Source organism: Camelus ferus, chromosome 26, assembly GCF_009834535.1.
Source record: "Camelus ferus isolate YT-003-E chromosome 26, BCGSAC_Cfer_1.0, whole genome shotgun sequence".
NCBI classification, from domain to species: Eukaryota; Metazoa; Chordata; class Mammalia; order Artiodactyla; family Camelidae; genus Camelus; species Camelus ferus.
In genome coordinates, this window is record NC_045721.1 from 9,172,432 (window position 1) to 9,193,491 (window position 21,060).

A 21,060-nucleotide genomic window follows, 5' to 3' on the forward strand; every position below is an offset into this window, starting at 1 on the left:
ATTTCTTCTTTTTAAAATAAGTGAGCCAGTTTAACTGAGTTCTAAGGTTCTAACAGTTTCAAAACCCTATTATTATCTGACTTTGATCCTTTCAAAAAATAATCCTTATCTCATTTACAATGAGAATCCCTGCGTGTGTAAATTGCTATAAATTTTTGACATCTTTAATTTTCTCATCATCTTTCCTAAGAGCTGAGTAAACTCGGCAATCTGTTCAATTTGTTCACAAGTCTACCTGAAGAGAATTCTGAGATGGATAAGCTTTTCTACATTAAGTTTTTTTATTACACTCTTGGCCTAACAAGTGAACCAGCTTCCCTAAGAATAAGAGTTTCATTGAGAATATTTTTTAAAAATCTGTTATGAGCTTTGAGGGCTCTCCTCATTGTAAACCAAATGTCAAGGATGGTGACAGAAAACACAATGAACGGGGTAATCCTGACATAGTCTACCTGTTCGTGGTCAAACACTTCCACACCCTCATGTGACTTAACATGCTTAACTGACATGGCCTTAAGTTCTTTAAAAAAATCCTTCAAACCCCAACCTTAGTTTCTGTTATCTCAAATTTCTAGTTAAGGCACAACAGTTCGGACAATACACCTGAATTTTTTTATGAATGAAACATGACGTTACTATGAAATAGTTAAAGCAACTGTTTATGATTATGGGACAACTGTTATCCCTACTGATGTTGAGCGATACACACTCTGAAGGAATTAAATATCCAGCAAGTATCCATTTTAGTTGCTCATTTTCCCAAGCGCAACCCCCCAAAACTGAGAATACTGATAACTTACGGAAGAAGTTTTTAAAAGATTACTTTAGCAAACTTAAATTGTCCATTCGGAACAAAGTATCAGTCTTAAACACTGGGAAGGAAAGGGTTAATAGCAGGCTACTAACTTACCCTCCCTCTGGGGGACCGGGAAGGAAAGACTTCAACCAGGGATCCCAGCAAACATGCTAATCAACCTCAAACTGGGTAGTAGCCTTGTAAATTTATCAATGGTATTTATCAGCAGAAAACTACCAAAGAGTACCTATCTAGAAAATGCTGTTAGCCAGATATAGCTAAACTGCCTGGATTGCTTATCATACATAAGCCTGGAATTATGGATCTATTAACTTACGGCTGGAAAATGGCAGGTAGTCAGCAAGCTGTAATTAAGAAAATATGAAAGAGGAGTTCCAAAACGAAAACAACTTCCTGTGTGCAAAAACTTTTTTTGCACACATTGTTCAAAGCTTTTCTGCTAATCCAAAACTATAACATGTACTAATGCAGAAGAAAAGGACATCTCTGGAATCTGTGTATAAGAGTTTGGGGTTCCTCAAAAAACAAAACAGAATATTCCATCTGCACTTGGTGCGTGCCTGTATTCTTTGAATCATTGGCAAAGTTTGGCACTGGGGAAGATCTATGATTCACTGAACCAAAACTGACAACTCAAATCTTAGCGCTACCACCTGCATTAAATAAGATAAAATATATAAAATATATATGCTGCATCCACTGTAAAGCATTTTACAAATGTTAATGGTTTTAAATTAAGTTTATATATGCCACAAATCCAAAACCCTTCGTAAGAGTCAAAAGTTGATCCCAAAGCATGTATATGTGTCTATATAATATATATATATAGACACACACACACACATACAACAAAAGAGAGTCTACTCTTAAAATATATTTTTATTAAACTGGAAAATAAGTTTTTGCTATATACAGAGTAGATCATTTACAAAACTGCCAGAAAATTGTTTTCTGCAAATAAACGACTCTATAAAAAACAACTATAAAATCTTAGAATTTGGTAAGTAATTCATTCACACTGCTAAAACAAAAGTAAACCTGAATAACTCTTCCCTACAGCTACCTGAAACCACTAAAATCATTCTAATTTAAAATGTCTTAATTTTTAGATGTAAATACTCTTCTTCGCACACAAGATTTTGTCTGAATGCCTTCAGGCAAAGAATTTGAAAGTAAACTTGTTTACAAACCTAACATTTTTGTCAAATTTACTGATATCTTGGAACAGATAGAAAGCATTTAGAAAATTAAAGTAGCAGAGTGATGTGACGTAGGGAAATTCTTCAACACACATGAGGATTTTCATCGTTGATCAGATAAAGGTTATTCTTGGAAGGAATCCAAGTCAATGAATAACAGAATTTTTTATTTATATACTTAGCTGTTATGTTGTTGAGTATGAACAACTGTGACACATCTTTTTCTAAAATCAAGTCTTTTATCATTTCATAATGCCCCAAGTTGTGCCGTTAAAGGATCTTAAATTCCTCTTTGAAATGAATAATGTATTTTGATTTGCTTTGGTTTAGACTTTCCTGGAATAATCTTGCCTATTTATCTGCCACTTTCCAACCTTTATCACTTTTTTAAAGGCTGGCTTTAAACAGCACACACCTGGAACTTCTGCTGTTTACTTTTCTGGTTTAAGTTTTGAATAGTCCAATTTGAACATGACTGTCTTTCAATAAGGAGATTCATCTCATTCACAGTCGGTATAAGAACTTGAGTTTTCCCTTTCATCTTACTTTGATTGGTATTTATCTTCCTTTCTTTAGCTTCCTCTAATTTTTTTTCCATTTTTTTCCTGACTGGAATGAAATTACCACTCATACTTATTTCCCATTGTTAAAATTTCATTTTTTCCATCCTACCATCACTCTGGCACCTCAGCAAAATAATAAAACTATACCCCTTCCCCACCAAGACCTACATTTGCACCATTCCTCTGCGTAGGACAGCAAAACTCTTAGAATGTTCTGACTTCCTCACTCTTCTAACTACTGTTTTCTACTGACATGGATTTGGTTACTGCCTATTAGCTTTCTTAGTATTGCTCCTCTATTTCAAGAATGCTTACTATTTTCTAAACACTTGTGTTACAAATTTCTTCATCCATTTTAATATAAATGTTTATATAAATTTAAATATGCATGTAAATGTCTGTCTGTATTGCATACCACACTTTCCTCTTCTTTCACCTTGTCCTACCCTGAAATCTCTGATTTTTTTTCAAATAGTTAAGAGAATAACGTGTTGCTGAGCATAACAGTTCCAGCCAACTGAGAATGCCTGTGGCTTGTCGGTATCCTCTTATTGTCTCTGCCTTTTAATGATTCAAGTAAGAAGCCCATTGTTTTTCAGATTTTTTTTTAATTATGAGTAATCTTTTTCCCATCTGGAAGCCTGAAAGACTTTTAAGGATACTTTTATTTTAAAGAGCCTAAGTGTACATTCTTTATTCTCCTTGGGATCAGTGAGTTCCTGGAAAGGACTCTTTTCCAAGTCCTTACTTAAGATCAGAAAATTTTCCCCTTGTTATGGGTTGAATTGTACCCCTTCCCCAAACAATAAATGTTGGAGTCCTAATCCCCAAGTACCTCAGAATGTGACTTTGTTTGGAGATGGAGTCATTACAGAGGTAGTCAAATTTAAATGAAGTCATTAGGGTAGTACCTAATCTAAAATGAGTGGTGTCCATATAAAAAGGAGAAATTTGCACACAGAGACAAGACATGCACAGATGGAAGGTGATATGAAGAAACACTGGGAGAAGAGTCATCTACAAGCCATTAAGGGAAGGCCTGAAACAGAACCTTCCTTCACAGCCCTCAGGGGGAAAAAAAACTGCTAATAATCTCATTTCAGACTTTTAGCCTCCAAAACTGTGAAACAATAAATTTCTGTTTAGTCTTCCGGTTTGTGGTACTTAATTATGGCAGCTATAGCAAATTAATATACCCCTACTACTTCAGTATTAGGGGTTTAGTTACTAATTGCCACAATCGATTCCTTTTTTCTTCAAAAGCACTTAGTCACATTCTAATGAATTTCTTCTTGCCTGAATTTCTTCTCTGTCTCTATTTTCTCCTTTCTGATGACCACCTCTTTAATTTTGTTCTGTATTTCAAGAGACTTTTTCCACTTGATGTCTATGATGCTAATTTCATTCTCAACAGTGATAGTCCTTTTTCAGTTTGCCTACTGAATTTTCACGTTAAGATTGTGAACAAAAATACTGCAATGTAAGTGAAACTACTGCAAACATATCAGTAAACAAAGAATGCTGAAACCAAGTCATCAGTGGCTGCCGCCACCCCCCAGTGGGGACAGGCCTGCAGCCCGGCCTCTGCAGCCACTCACAATGGTGCACTCTGAGTGGACTCAGAATAAGAAAGGACAGGATACTGGCCCTAGATAGCTAGGTGCTTGTCAAAGGAATGAATTCAGTGAGCCCAAATGTTTGCTTCCTCCCATACATAGAAAAGCACTAAATTCTTTAACTTGAGATGCCTGGTTTTCTTTAGATAACAAGTAATCTTTTATTGTTCCAACTACCTGGTCTTTGTTGTAAAGCTCCTATATATCCTAGCTTCTCCCCTACCTCTTCGGAGCAGTACCTCAGAGCCATCTGAGAGGCTGTCATCCCGGCTCGAGTCCTCCCACCAAATAAAACATAACTCTTAACTTTTTGGCTGCGCATTTATTTCAGTCGACAAGATTTTGACTGTTAGTTCCAGAAAATTTCTTGGTACTCTAGCTGAGTCTCCCTAAGTGTGCTTATTTCTTTCTTTTATAAAAGTTGGAATCTAACTATTTTAAAGATCTGTTTCAATAAGAGTTTCCTATTCTGGATGTTCTGTGGGTCTTCTTTCCACTGCTGCTGGATTTCCATGGTGGACTGCTATTTTCCTTTGCCTGTATAACTCTTGTTCACCATCAGCAGTCATCAGCTCTTAGGATCCCTTAGGAGGCTGCAAACTGGGGAACCAAGAGACTATCCACTGAAGACTGAATCCACTATCCAGTCTTCCACTGAAACATTGGCAGGCAACTTCTCTACTCACAAGCGTCTAAAGCTGTAAATCTCAAGGTCTAGCCCACGAGCACACTAAGCCCATCAGTACAACTCCCCTGGAAGTCCTCTAACACAGGAAAGATCAAGCAGGCTTCCTAGGACCCATCAGTTGTTCAGTGCATTCAACAAATACCTGTTAAAGTTTCAGCCATCATCTGTTCTACCACAGTAATTCTATTGAGCATTTTATTTAGGAAATACTATTTTAATTCCTTTCTTATCTTCCAGTTTTCCTTTCTACTATTTTCAGTTCTTTGATTAATACATTTCCTTTCGAATCCTTTGATGATACTTATAGTGACTTTAACTTCTTTTCTGTGTAGGAATTCCTTTTTCTCAAGGGTCAACTATTCAGCTTACTAAGCTTGATATCTGTTGATTTTACTCAAATACATGATGACTCTCAAATGCCCACTTCATTTATAAATGAAGTTCTACACCAGAAGTTGACAACGTTTTCAAGTTTGTGGCACATTCAGAAAATGAAAATGTTTTTATGGCATGCTGGGAAAGGGTTCCGGGAGTGTAAATATAAAAATTTTGTAAAAGATAAACTCCTTTATAAAAATTAAAATTTTCAAACTTTTTAAATAACAAACTTAAAATTGATTAAATATAACTTTTGTATACTACATTTTATGCTTAAAATGGCTACACACAATTCCTGATTAAGACCCTTGAACAACATATTCTTAATATTCTATGTAGCTATCATCACAAAGAAGCTTTGTTAGCACAAGTAGCAGCAAATGGCAAAAGAAGAGGCTTTGCTCCAATACACTGAAAACTCTCTTTTCACTGTTAACCAGCATCCCAACAATTCAATCTCTTTAAATTGCACTTCACGGGTGCTAAAATTCTTCAAATCTAATGCCCTTCCTTTTCTTCTACTGAAAATGTTAATTCTTTCTGATGATGTATATAAGCTTCAAATATATATGAAATTTTTATATGAAGTATTTCAATGTGATGCAAAAGCTCTGTCTCAGGCACATACTGGCTTTGCTCTAATATTATTAATCCTTCTTCAGGATTCAAGTAACACCAACTAAACAATCACTTCTAAAATTATTTTAACTTCACTCTGGCAAAGCTGAATTTTTACTCTGAATCCATAAATATTGTCAGTACACATTAATATATTTTTCACAAGATCGCTGTACTTCTGATTTAGTTAATTCAAGTGCTCAGAACGTCGGTTAAGGATACCATTTTTTGAAGCCAATAATTATACTTCAACAAATCCACAAAGTAAGGGTCATTCACAAGGAATAATTTGAAATTTTCCCTTTAGGTTATAAAACTTCCTTTGGACTGTCAACACACTTCAGTAATGAAAAGCTACTCAGATTTCTTCACCTAAAGCTGAAAAGAAGGTACTGTAGCAACCTGGATTTCATTAGATTCACCATTTTTGTGACATCATTCAATGTAGAATTCAGAACTACATGCAAATTTTAATATATAAGAGTTTCTCTGTGAATAAGACAACGTATTGAAATATCTTTTTTTTTATATTGAACTGATATAAAGCCTTTATACCTTCCTGTTATTACCAGTCCCAACTTCCCACTGTTTCCTTAATACCTCATGTGTTTCAAAATACTCATTTTTCACTTTGAATATTCCATCTCCAGTTGGTTTTGGAATTTCTTTGCCAAGGAAATAATGTCTTTCTAGGTGTTTTTCAAGGATCCTATACAGTGTTCTAACTGAAGACAACTGCCAATACTAACAAATACATAACTGCAATGAGCACTTTTTTCATTGATATTCTGGATTAGTATTGCCTTTATGTCCTTGACAAATCTTCAACATATCATCTAATAGAATAATTGAAAAATGGCAACTTTTCCATTTCCTTTGCCTCACTGGTCCCAAACACAGTAATCCATAAAGGCAGGGGAGAAAAAGCAGATCTGTTAAACTAGTGAGGTAATCTGGGCTTTGTTAATTGTGCAATCCTGTAACTAGCTTCCTGATCTCAATCTGATTATTTTATCAGTCTCTTAAAAGAAATTTAGTACTATTTTTTTTGCTCAAAACATAAGGAAATTAATACCTACTATTATCAGTGACTGAATTGCCTAAGAGCTTGAGAGCTAAACTGAGTAAAGTACCCCAATCTTTTTGAAATGCGTCCCCCCCAAAAAAAACACTACACTGTTAAGTTAAATGGCACATACAGGTAATTTTTTCTTGGGCTTAGAAATGCTTATCAGTAAGTAGTTCAATGACTAACTCTGAGAGATAATTATATTGTTTAATGTGGACAAATTTTCAGTTACTACGTAAAATGGCTCAGGTCTGTTTTGTTCAAAATATATAAAGGCTAGCTTGATGAAATACACTGTTTTATAAAATTTGATTATTTAATCAAAAATGCAAGAATGTTCACTTTTCCTTTAGAAATTATTCTAAAATTTGCTAGCAAAATGTCAAAAAAAGAAGTTGTGGTGTATAAGCTAAAACTTCAATTTCTCACTTTTGGCACTTATGTAAATTTTACAAATATCCATTGAGTTTCACAATGTTTCTCTGAGGAACAAAGTTGTGCCACCATCACTGTGCAAAGTATTAGGAACACTAGTAACAAAGGCTAGCTGACTGCAAAAGTTAGCAGACTGCTCCAGCATTAAAAATTACACTATGAAGAAGCAGGGAAGTAGAGAGGAAAGAAATCCAGACTTGGACTCAGAAAACCCAGGCTCCAATGTTGCTTGGTGTCAAGAAAATATATCCAAAAGTTAGAAGTAAGACAAAAAGATGGCAACATGTCCTTTCAATGTCATATGTCATTCTTCAGCCTTGTCAAGATTTCTGGTCCACTGGCCCAAGTCACCACCAATACCACATATTCAAAACAAGCCCCTTAAGCCCCACTCAAGGATTAATTCATATGGAATATACCTTTACTTGACTCATCCTGATATAATTATACTGATTAAAACCTCACACTTTATGAAGTTACATGTTAACTTGCAAATTTTTGTCTAGTAAAGAGGCAACTGAATTCTGTCCAGTAGATTACAGTTCTGTAATCTAACCTAACAATTATTCCAAAATTCCTTCTCCAAAGTCTTTATGTGATGGTCAATTTATTGTGTCAGCTTGACTGGGCTAAGGGTTACCAGCCCAGAGCTGGTCAAACACTATTTCTGGGTGTGTCTGGGAGGGGGTTTCCAGAGGAGATCAGCTTTTGAATAGGTAGACTGAATAAAGAAGATTGCCCTCACCATGCTGGGCTTCATCCAATCTGTTGAGAGCTGAATAGAACAAAAAGGCAGAGGAAGGGGACACTTGCTTTTTGCTTGAGCTGAGACACTCGTGGTTCTCATGCCTCTGGACTCTGAGCAGGTTTTACACCATTGGCCCCTCTGGTTCTCAGGCCTTTAGATTTGGACGCGACAACACCACTGACTTTCCTGGGCCTCTAGCTTGCTGACAGCAGACTGTGGCACTTTCCAGCCTCCATAATCACACAAGCCAATCCCTCACAGTAAATATCTTCTTCTGTATCTGTAAAGATCCCATTGGTTCTGTTTTTCTAGAGAACCCTAATATCTGTATCATCTTCGTTCCTCTTTGAATCAATTTTATCTCCTGTTGGTTTCCTCATTAATGAACTAAATAAATGTGACATATATGCACTGTATATTTGTATCAGAGTTGGTCTTTAACATTTTTTGGAAAATTATGCATTGACCCTAGGCCACTTAGCATCCATGTGACCATGAACAAGTCATTTTACTTTTCTAAATTTTCATTTCCTTATTTGTTAAATGGGATTTAACTGCCATTATATTACTTGCCTTATTACATTATTACATTATATACTACTTGCCTTACTGACCACAGGATTGATGTGAAGATGAACAGTGCTAACCATGATGTGACATCTTTTAAACTGTAACTGTACATAAGTTGGTATATTGATAGGAACAGTGATAGCTCTTTTACTGCTATTATCCCTCGTTCCCTTTAGAATACTGAGAGGGATCAGGAATCTGTGGGTGCAGAAAGAGACACCAAATCCATACAAACTAGACAAAGTATATAAATTTATCAAAAGTTAATGAAACACTGAAGTGCTTCATAGGCAGAATGTTCTTTTAAATGACAAATCCAAGTAGAGAAGAGAAATGGTTTCACTTAATCCAAAAAGACTTCATGTTACCCTTCAGACCTGACCCAAGGGGTACTGAATTTCAACATGGATCTATTTTCTTTCTCTGTAATTATACCTCACAAACTATATTTAGGAGTTTTCCAATTACAATCTAAATTACAACGGTAGTATTCATATACTCATCTTACTTTTCATGTGAGTAAAAAAGAATATAGAAAAAGAAGAAATTTCAAAGACTGATAAGCTGGAAGATTGGATTTATAAATTTTCAAATAACCTAACATAGAAAGCTTATAAATCCAAACCAGCTTAACTGATTCAGCAATTCAATTTAGTTACCAATGTCCTAATTTTGGTTGGACATTTTGGGTTTCACCTATACAATTATGTATTTTTTACTAACAGAGGCAGTTTCCAATCAAAAAGCCTTTCAAATGTTATCAATGCAATGAATTTTTAAAATTCTGGGTTTGATTTCTTTTAATTTATTATATTACATATTTTTGAAAATGTAATATTGCCCTTTGAGTTTATCTATACTTAACCAATATATTAGCAACTACTTTATATATACATATACACATATATCTATACATACATAAACACACACAAATATATAAACAGACATGCAAAATCTATTAATTTATTGTAGAACATATACTGTATAAGGTATTCTCTCCTGTATTGCTTTTGAGAATTCTACTTTTCAATGCATGCAGACGGAAAAAAATATTAGAATCAAAGAATCCATGACAAAGCCCTCATTAAATTTCCTAATTAAAGAGGCTTTCAAGACTTTCATTACTCTATTGCTATTTTTCTGCTAATCTTAATTTCCCTCCAAATAACCCAAGCAAGCAAACTAGAAAAGCTAAATAAAACAACCATTAGCATTTGGTTCAGCTAAAGTAAATCAGTACAATTTTTAAAACAGGAATCTTTTTTGGAGATCTATTTCTTTATAGGTATCTACTAAATTTTCATAACTCTCAAATATTATGTAATAGATAATTTATATTTTAAAAGTACACATTTAAATTTGTATTAATAAAGTCAATTGAAATAAAGTACAAATAAAACCAAATATATACAATAATCTGCCACTAAAATGCTAGTGACGGGGAAAAGGATAAGAGCCTCTCACGGTGCTGTGTCACTGTGAGAAGCCACACTGCCCATAAACCAGGAACATGACCTGAACTGAATCCATGGTACAGTGAAGTGCTTTATAACTGAATTTCACTACCCAACTGAATAATTCATTATTTTTAATGAATTTCCTCTGTTCTGTAAGTAGCTACAGCCAGTCAGCTAAAATCAACCACCATAAACTGGGAAACTGCACAGAAAGTTTTCAAGCAAGTCAATTTAAAACTTGCTTAGGCTGACTATTTGTCCTTTTCCTTTTTTACTGTTACTTCATACCACCTGAGATGAAATTTTATAGGACTCATTATCAAAAGAACATTAATTGAAAAAAAAAGAAAGAAAGAAAGAAGACACTAATGAAATTATTTACAAAACAGAAACAGACCCACAGACATGGTAAACAAATTTATCATCGGGGGGAAAGTGGGAAGGGATAAATTTTGAGTCTGGGATTTGCAGATACTAACTGTTATATATAAAACAAATAAACAAATTTCTTCTGTATAGCACAGGGAACTATATTCAATATCTTGTAGTAACCTATAATGAAAAAGAATATAAAAACAAATACATGTATGTATATGTATGACAGAAACATTATGCTGTGCATCAGAAATTGACATATTGTAACTGGCCATACTTCAATTTAAAAAAAAAAGATCAATCTTGAAATGGTACCTCAGTAAAGCCTTAAAACATGCTTAAAAAAAAAAAGAGGACATTGATGGTTGCCTACCCAGCATCCATTCCACCCTGCACTCTTTGTCCAGTAATATAAATTTAATTCAGCTAATGACCAGTTACCTATGAAGTCCATGTGCTTCAAGGAAGCTGCCTCCATTTCCAGCTCCCATGGTAAACTCAACTGATCTAAAAGTAATCCCATTCCCTTTGCTACAATGATGATTCAGAAACTGGGGTCTAAACTCAAGGCATCCCCCTGGATTTGAGTTAAGTGTAAAATTTATGACTGAATTAGGGCAGTGAGACACAAAAGAAGGGTTTAGGGGAGTTCCAAGAATAATACATCTTGCTCTTGTTAGAAAGCTACCAGAAGAGGTGCCCCCGATTTGAGAACAAAAAGCCTGGGCCTTCTAGAGCCAGCTGGCCACCATGATGGAAGTCAGCTTGAAGACAAATACATAGAAGATGGCAAATATGAGAAATGGAGCCACAGTTGACAGACTAAATCAGTTTTCAAGTCAGCCCTACCTTAGCCTTCAAGTTTCATTTTAATAATAAATTCCTTTATTTTTAAGCCTGTTTGAATCAAGTTTTCTATGCCTGCATTCTAATTAATATACAAATAAATAACTGAAAATGAAAGTAGGTGGTCAATCATTTGGTTTCTTTAACTCCAATCCTAAATAAAAATAAATTAGAAGGATAAACAAATTAGCCACACAAATATACAATACCAAAAGTTTCATAATTTCACATGAAGAGAGTTTCAAATCCCTTTTGAAATCAAAGTAAGAATTAAAATAACATTAAATAGCAATTTAACACATAATTATAACTTAACTAAACGAGTGATATTTAACTTTAGGATGTAAAACTGCATTGGGCTAAAGTTCAGCATTGCCAGGTAGAAAGAAAAATGCATATGTTTTACAATAAGATCAATTTAAGTGTGGAAGAGTGAAAGATAAAAATAGAGATAGAGTGAAAAAATTTGTTAAATTAATACACAATCTGAAAGCAACTGTAAGTTTACCCAATCAAATCTTTCATAAGAACTTCAAATACAGCCTCTTCGGACAGGGCAAGCTTATGTAAAATGAGTAAAAGGAAAAATCAGCAACTTGATGATTGTACACCTCCTAGAAGGCAAAAGTTATCTTCCAGTCCAACTCTCCACCAACATACTCCAGCACCTTCGTTTCAGGAATGAACAGCAAAAGGTAGATCAGGTGCCAGTAGGTGGTCTCATACTACATCAAAATTCCCAGGAGCAGCAACAAAGTAAAAAAAACAACAAAAATATTTTTTCCAATGGCTTCTATTGTTCCTACCATAGACTAGGAAGATCCCATATCTTGGTCTCAGAGAGACCTAAAGAGAGGGTGCATCTCTGCCCTCCCCTGAAGAGTCAGCCAATCAGACTAAAGGTGGAAGATCATAAAATGCAGAGAACACTGGAGTCAGAAAGAAGCAAAGGCTTGAAGTAGGCTCAGGAGGGAAAGTTATTTTGAGGAGAATGTGAAATTATTTTAATCACTTATTTCTCAAGAAATTATTCAAAAACCATCCTTTTTCTTAATCCTCCCATGTATTCGGCATTTTATAAAGGAAGGAAGGAAGGAAATCACCTTTAAAAGAGGCTAACTGCTCTGCAGGTGAGGGAGGATACATGCTGATAAACCTGTACAATCCTCGAGGGCAGTACCGCAAGACTCAGAACAATGATGAGGCTGGTGATAACAATAAAAACGGTGATGATATAACTGAAAAATTGTGCTGAACACTGGAATTTGACACAACATTGTAAAATGATTATAAATCAATAAAAAATGTTAAAAAAAAAAAAGGTGATGATGATGATAATGGCTTTGAAAAAAAGAGGCAGACTGCTATTACTAAACAGCTTTCAGAAAGGTAAGCTTAACTCTTATCAAAAAGCTAAAGTCTCCTAAAATAATACTCCTGAGATGACTAGATTCAAGATGAACATATCCAAATAAAGGACTTCTCTAAATATAAGCAAGAATCAATTTAAAAATATAATTTATATCTAAACTTAGTAACAGCAAAAATGACCATCTACTAAGGAATAAACTAACATAAAACATGAGACTCATTTTAAAGACAACCAGACAAGTTTACTAAGCCATCCAAAAAGGGCTAGAAAAGACATACTGACAGGACAGTTAGTCTCAAAGTTGTAAATATTAATTAAATCAATACACTCAAGAAGCAATACCAAGAAAAAATGTCAGCAGGATTTTTCACTGAACACACAAGTTTTATTAAAGTTCACTAAAAAGAAAAATTGGTCACAAGCAGTAAATTTTTTTTTGAAAATAAGACCAATAAGGGGAAACTCTATTAAGTATGAAGCAGTACACAACAGTAATTAAAATAGTGTGGAATTGGTATAAAAATAGATATAAATCAATGGAACAAAATATACCATAAATAGAGAAATCTGACATATGATAAGGAGGCATTTCTAATCTTTAAGAAAGAACAAAGTATTTAATAAATGAAACCAACAAAGCTATCTAAAACTTTGATATACCATTAGCAGCAAAAATTCAAAAGATTAATCATATACAATATTTGCAAGGGACAAGAAACCGGCCTCATCATTTTCAAATTTTGTAGAACTCAGCAAATACTTAAATTTCCATACCATTCAATACCCACACAGGTGAACAAAATGTACGCAAAGGATGTTCATTCTAGCAGACTGTAATAAAACATACTACAAGCAACAGGGAGGGTATATTAACAGTTAAATAAACAAGGACATATCCATAATATGGCATAATAAGCAGTCAGTAAAAGAACAAAATAGAACTATATGTATCAAGATGACAAGTTCTGTAACATAGGTGTCAAGTAAAATAGGAAAAACTAAGTATCAGGAGTAGTTATCATTTAAATTTGAAAATATAAAATGATATTCTGTGCTTATGTATATAAATGCAAAGAACAATGCAGGAGGATACATACCAGGTAATAGGGGCGTCTACAGGGAACAGAATGGAACTGAGATCAAATATGTACAGGGAGAGCTTTAATAGTGTATAGTTTGTTTCCCAACAAGCATGTCTATCTCTCTCCCTCTCCTCCCTCCCTCCCAACTCCCATCTACCTCTTTCTTGCAATTTGAGAGTAATATAAAGGGCCTCTGTAAATAATGAGATCAATCGTGATTTATATTTTTCCAACTTGGGATGCTGAGGATAAACATAGTCTTATGATTTTAGTAAAACCAAGAATGAGAGGAGGAAAAAAAGAGGCTGATCACCTTAACACTATTAGGAAAGACAAGGGTAACAAACCCACTGAACTCTCCTCACCCCACCCACAATGTTTAACAGCAAAGCTTTTTGAATGGGACTGACCTCCCACTCAAATCCAATTCCAGGAATGAAATCCAGTTGTTTTAAGGCCAACATAGAAATCCCATTCCTCCACCACACAATTGATTCAGGGAAAGGAACAATAACCCAGGTCTCAGTTCTCTGGGTCTCCAAATCTGCTCATAATTACTAGGTCCAAAGTGAGTCAACTGTAACAAAGATCAGGATTCTCCTTCCATGGTATGGGCAGGGGTGTTTTTGCTCCTGCTAGATGTGAAGGAAGTGTAATTAACGTCACTGAATCGTACACTTAAAAATGGTTAAACTGGCATATTGTTATACATATTTTACGATTTTTTTTTTTTTTGAAGATCATTCAGATCATGGTGTTTCCCTGACAAAACTCTCCAGGAGGTTCCCTTCTCCCTCAGAATGAAAACTAAAATTCTCAAAACAGCCTACAAAGTCCTGCATCACTGTCCCTCTGCTCTTTGCTGTTCGACTTTATCTCCTACAATTCTTCTCTATCTCACGCTGCTCTAACTTACTGGCTTCCCAGGCTGCTCTTCCAACACACCAAGCAGGCTCCCTCAGGGATTTTGCAGTGTCTCTTCCCCCATGATAACCACAGGACTAGCTCTCTCATTTCCTTCAGCTCTTTATTCATAAATTACCTTCTCAGTCAGGCCTCCCCTGACCACTTACTGTAAAATTGCAGCTACCCCCACCCACGCTCTTCATTTCTCTTTCCTTTACTATTCTCCACAGGAGTTTCACTTTCTGAAACACCAGCCACTGGACATTGCCTATCTCTCAACAAAATGTAAACTCCAAAAGCAGAGAGATTTGTGTTTGCTTTGTTCATTGATGGTATCCCCAATGCCTAGGGCAGTGCTCAATAAATACTTGTTGAATTAACAAAGGGAGACCACTCTTCAATGACATCAAAATCTGCACTGCCCTCCATATCGGCCTGCAACTCCCCCAAAATTAACAAACCAAACTATACAAAGCCGAAGTACTCTGGCTTAAAGACTACTAAATTAGCATCCTAAGGATTTTGATATCCTTTTCCTTACGGAGAATTTTTACATACTCAAACATATCCAGAAAACAACTCAAATTCAGCCAGGAAAAAAGAAAAAAGAAACCATTAAGAATTGAACTAAAAAAACTTTGAACTCAAAAAAAACCCTACATAACTTGTTACATTAAACATAATGAGTTATTTCCCTCTACCCTGTTGTGTAAACATGGAGTGTCTCACATTCTATAGCAGTAATGACTGTATCGGAAGGACAGAATCCTAAAAGGCACGCGACAGGCAACCAATCAGCCGCACAAGTTAAAGCTGGAGGGGCGAGTAAGCACACTTTGGATTGACAGCAGCTGTGAGAAGGCCTGGGCGATCTGGGTACTTTTCCTGGGTGCTTTCTGGGGCCCCTGATGGAGTCCACCTGGGTGAAGTGGAAAGGGGAACGAGAATGTCCGCCTAAGGAACCTCCCCACGCAGCCCAGACGCCTGCTTTGCCGGAATGAACACCTCCAGTGTCGGAGAAGGCTAGAAATGATACCCCAGGGTCTGGAGCTGGAAGCAGGAATAGGGAGGACACCTTACCCTGAGAAGAGCCAGTTCAACGGAACTTCTCCTTCAGCTGGATGACTTGTGGAACGCCCCAGCAGCAGGGTCTGGAACCCAGGCATCCAGGACAGACACCAGTTCAACAGACTTCATTCCCGCGCTGCAGAGTGCACGCCGGGGCGTCACGGCGCTCAGAGTACACATCATTCTCGGAACATGCCCGACCTCCGCTCACCCGGCGCCGCGCTGCAGCCGTCCCAAGTCCCAGCTGGCTCCTCGGCGCGCATGCGCGGGGAAACCCTCGCCGCCGCTGAGCACTCCGGGAAATGTAGTCTGTACGGGTGCCGGTGGGCCGCCAGAGTCCTGCGTCCCGGCGGAATCTGGAGAAGTCAGAACGCTTTCGCCACCCCGGTCCTAGTCACGTCGTCACACCTGTCCTGTCACCTCGCACTCACGCTCCATTCCAAGCGTTGGGCTTTGGTCAAGGCGCGCCCCGAGGGGGAGCGTGAGACCCCGTCTTCCCTTCAGCAGGCTGTGCTGGAGGAGGCGGGGTCCACTGCCCGCCCCCCGCCGCCACCCTCCCCGCCCCCCCCTCCCCTCCCCGGCGGGTGTCGGGCGGGTGCCCGAGGAGAGGCGGCGGCCCCCGCGGCGGCCGCAGGAGGGGCGGCGGCAGTGGGCACCGCAGGCGATGCCCCTGCCCGGCTGCTCCGGCGGGGGGCGGTGCGAGCGGCGGCGGCGGCGGCGGCGGCGGCGGGGGAGCAGGCGGGGGGCGGCGGCTGCGGCGGCTGCAATCGAGGGGCCAAGAGCTGGAGGCGGCGGCGGTCGTGAAGGGCATCGGCGGCGGCAGTGATGGCAGTGCTGATGTGAGTGTCTACTTGCTGGGGACCTGGGGGCTGCCGAGCCCGAGGTGGGCGACCCGGCGGCGAGCGGGAGCGGGAGGCCAGGGGCGGCAGAGGGATGCTCTGTGTCCGGTGCGGAGCCGGGAGACGCCGCCAGCCACCGACCGTCCGGCAGATGCAGGAGCCCGGCGTTGCGGCGTCCGGCACCTTGCAAAGCGCGGCCCGGTGTGGGGGTCCCGGGCGGAGGCGGGGGCAGCGCAGGCCGAGGGGCGTCTGCGATTGTTCTCAACACCCCTCCCCCACCCCACCCCGTGTGTCTGTTTGTCACTTGCAGCTGAAGATGGAAAGAGCCAGGCGAAGGGGAGGCGGCGGCGGCGGCCGTGGCCGTGGCGGCAAGAATGTAGGGGGCCCTGGCCTAAGCAAGAGTAGACTCTATCCCCAGGCCCAGCACTCCCACTACCCCCACTACGCGGCTTCAGCCACCCCTAATCAGGCTGGAGGCGCAGCCGAAATCCAGGAGCTGGCCTCCAAACGAGTGGACATCCAGAAAAAGAGGTTTTACCTAGACGTGAAACAGAGCTCCCGGGGCCGGTTCCTAAAGATAGCCGAAGTCTGGATAGGGAGAGGCCGGCAAGACAATATCAGAAAGAGTAAACTGACCCTCTCCCTGTCTGTGGCAGCGGAGCTGAAGGACTGTCTGGGGGACTTCATCGAGCACTATGCCCACCTGGGCCTGAAAGGCCACCGACTAGAGCATGGCCACGGCAAAGAGCAAAGCTCCAGGAGGAGACAGAAGCACTCCGCACCCTCCCCACCAGTCTCCGTGGGGTCCGAGGAGCACCCTCACAGTGTCCTCAAAACAGACTACATAGAAAGAGACAATAGGAAATATTATCTAGACCTAAAGGAAAATCAGCGGGGTCGCTTCCTAAGGATTAGACAAACCATGATACGGGGGACTGGCATGATAGGTTACTTTGGCCACACTTTGGGCCAGGAACAGACTATTGTCCTCCCAGCACAGGGGATGATTGAGTTTCGGGATGCCTTGGTTCAGCTCATTGAAGACTATGGTGAAGGGGACATCGAGGAACGAAGAGCTGGAGACGATGACCCGGTTGAACTCCCAGAGGGGACTTCTTTCAGAGTGGACAATAAAAGGTTCTACTTTGATGTGGGCTCTAATAAATATGGAATTTTCCTGAAGGTAAGTGAGGTGAGGCCACCTTACCGTAATACTATTACTGTTCCATTCAAAGCTTGGACAAGGTTTGGGGAGAATTTTATCAAGTATGAAGAAGAGATGAGGAAAATTTGCAACAGCCATAAAGAAAAGAGAATGGATGGCAGAAGGGCCAGTGGTGAAGAACAAGAATGCCTCGACTAGGATGAAATTGAACTCCATCAGGCAAAAGTTAAAAATCATAAAATTGGCTAAAAGTACTGATCCATAACCATTTGAAGAAGTTTTTCCTCTTTTTTGGCCCTTTGTTATTAGTAATACCTCTAGTAGTTTATACTTCAAGGAGTCTGATTCTCATGTTATGTTATCCATAGAACACAATCATTCTTATGGGAATTCCAGCCTTCCCAAAGCTAAATAGTTTAGCTGCTTCAGCTGCTCCAGACTATTGAAGTATGCAAATCAGCACAAAGTGTGACATTCTGACCTTCTAAATACCATAACTAAGATTTACATTGCCTATGACATAAGCCTGAAAAAAGATACATATACTTAATTTGGAAGTGTGCATTTCTATTTAACAAGCTCCCCCCAAAAAGTATTCCGTTCCTACTTCATTAAAAGCTGCTAGGCTTACCTGTAGGACAGTTACCACAGAAACAGAAATTGACTTCAAGTATAGTATATATATATATATATATATATATATATATATATATATTTATAAAAGTACAAGTTAGAAATACATTAATTGTCCGTTGGGTCACTGACTATTAAACAGTACCATTAAAGAATCCAATCTTAGTGTTACTGTAGTATTCTCTAATTTCAAATTTTGTGGTAACCCTACAGTTTGTAGTTGCCATATCAACACCATGGGAGAGTTTTAATTGGTTATTCTAAGCTAGTTAACAGTCCCATCTTCACCTCTGATTATTGTACCATATATTGTTATTGCCTATCCAAAGTTTCAGGAATTACTTTTATGTCACTGTTGCGTGGGAGGCTTCATCCTATGGCTTTGCTGTGGAAATCTTGATGTTTTAGCTTTTCCTGCTAATTTGAAGGCTGTGAGAGGTTCTTTCCCAAAATATATCATGGACTCAAGGTGTTATATTTTATGCTGCTGCTTTAACACTGTTTCAGAGGGGTTGGTGCACCAGTTATCTATATAAAAACACATCTGGAATAATATATTTAGTAGCAATTTTGCAGTTGCTACCCTTCAAAGCATGTCAACACTTCCAGTATAAACCTGACTTTTACAGATGTTTTAATTCCAGGGGGAAAAAGCTTTTTTTCTAAAAAGCATTTAGAATAAGTATAAAATTTCAGTCTGGAAAAAATATTCTGTGAAGATTGGTTATAAACATATCTGAAAGGAAAATTCAGGCATTTTCCAAGGTGCTCTTAATGATACTTAAAAAGGTTTACTTTACGCAAGACTCACCCATTTACTCGTATTAAAAATTACTTTCCGGGAAGTGCCACAGCAATTTTTCAACACCTAAGCAATTTTTTAAAAAAGTGGATATAATGTATATGTGTACCAACCCACCCTGTATGAACTGCCTGAAATTTTATCTGTTGAGCTGCATTTTATTCTGAATGAAATTACTGTCTTTTATCTTGGCTTTACTCAGCTCCCACACAATAAGTCCATACAATCATGTTTTAAGAGCCAGACCCTGATTTCAGCCCTCAAATATAGCTCTCCTTGATGAGAGCTGGCTGCATGGATTGAGATCAGAATGTAGCTCTTCTTTTAAATGCGATGAGGAATTCATAATCACTATAACTTTTTTCTTCCAGAAGTTTGTCCCCAAATACATTTAAGTAAGGTCCCTAGGAGACCTTTCTAATATGAATTAAGAAAATTAATTTCACTGATTTATGTTACTTAAAAAGACAAGCAATCAGTTGCCCAGACATATATGCTGGTGTCGGCTTGTAGATTGTACTTCCAGTTTCCTCAAGTAGTATGAAGGAATCTCACTAGTTCATTATAATTGTGGACCATCTGGATCACTTTGGAAGATTAGAAGATAATGTTAGTACTAGAGTTAATAGCACATGGTGGGTGTTGAGACTCTAAAAGTAGCAAGGATCTTGAAACAGTCCTAAATGTAAACTATCATAGGCTTGATAAAAAGTCGGTCTGGGGTCTGCGAAGGAGTGGTGTGCACCTGAATTCCTGTACTACTGATTGTACTGCTGCCCATCTTAGTGCCTATTAATAATAGTTAACCTGTCAGATTGTGGCAAACTGGAGCTGTGACTATTCCAATATTCGAGTGTTCCTATCACTATTGCATTGCTGTGACTGTATACTCTCTTAAAACCTTCCCTTCTAAAATATTTATATCTGTTAAGTCTAAATAATTTCCTTTTTGCTTTTTAGTCTGGTAGGTAAGATTTGCGTGTGTGTGTCTATATATACATATATGTGTGTGTGTATACGTGTGTTATATATATACATACACACTACTATGTCAGACTTAAATATCTTTAACTCATTGTATATGAATATTATTAGTTTAATTTTGCATTAATAATTTAAGTAAAGAATTAGTTAAGCAGCCAAATTTTCTACATGTACACTTCAAAGTTTTTACCATCTCAAAGCTACGGATTGGATAAATGCATATATGCTGGCAATTGAATATACTTTAGAATCATTAAGCCTTCTGCCAGTCCTTTTGTCTCACTTTTTTCAAAATTAATGCTCATTGGAAAATGAAATGATGCTATGATTTTTTGATACTTAAAATTTCCAATCATTCATTAGCCATAATCAAATGAGATCCAGTCCAAAACACTGGTGTTAGGATGCTTACTGCCATGTATCTTATAAAAATAAGCTACTATTCTTCTCTGTGCAATATACATTTTATTTATTGTCATTTGTAACATAAATGGAGCTGCAAGTGTACATGGTATTCTTCAAAATAATAGGATCTCTGCCTTGAAGACATAAAACTCTTAAGGCAACTGGATGTGTTAGAAATCAAACAGTGAGCATTAAAATTAGTAACCAGAATTACTAGTTCACTGTATAATTCTAAAACACTGATGACTTTTGCACATAATAATCCAAGTATAATGTGGTACAGACTCAAAACTGTAATAATATAAGCTAATAGTATGAAATTTGGAAACGGGTTCCTCATAATGGTTGGCATTGTGCTCCTACCAATTGAAAGCAGCACTAATCTGTTGCTTATATGCAAAAGATGCAATGTATTATAAAAGTAT

General features: G+C 38.0%; 2 protein-coding genes across 5 annotated transcripts in view; one reads left to right on the top strand and one right to left on the bottom strand.

The window, feature by feature from the left end:
* Positions 1–16,045, bottom strand: part of WRN (WRN RecQ like helicase) — an 89,524-nt gene extending 73,479 nt beyond the window's left edge. For 3 of the 4 annotated variants that reach the window (XM_032468672.1, XM_014567633.2, XM_014567630.2), the window contains exon 1: positions 15,820–15,968. Coding sequence is in view for 1 of the 4 variants with exons in the window: in XM_014567632.2 (XP_014423118.1) it covers positions 15,820–15,905 (86 nt within the window). In the remaining 3 variants the exon portion in view is untranslated. Of the gene's footprint in view, positions 1–15,819 lie in introns of all 4 variants that reach the window. The other variant, XM_014567632.2, reaches the window with a different exon arrangement.
* Positions 16,046–16,487: 442 nt separating this feature from the next.
* Positions 16,488–21,060, top strand: part of PURG (purine rich element binding protein G) — a 33,580-nt gene continuing 29,007 nt past the window's right edge. The window contains 2 exon segments of the mRNA XM_032468673.1: positions 16,488–16,646; positions 16,957–17,829. Coding sequence (XP_032324564.1) covers positions 16,963–17,829 — 867 coding nt within the window. The 5' untranslated portion in view covers positions 16,488–16,646; positions 16,957–16,962.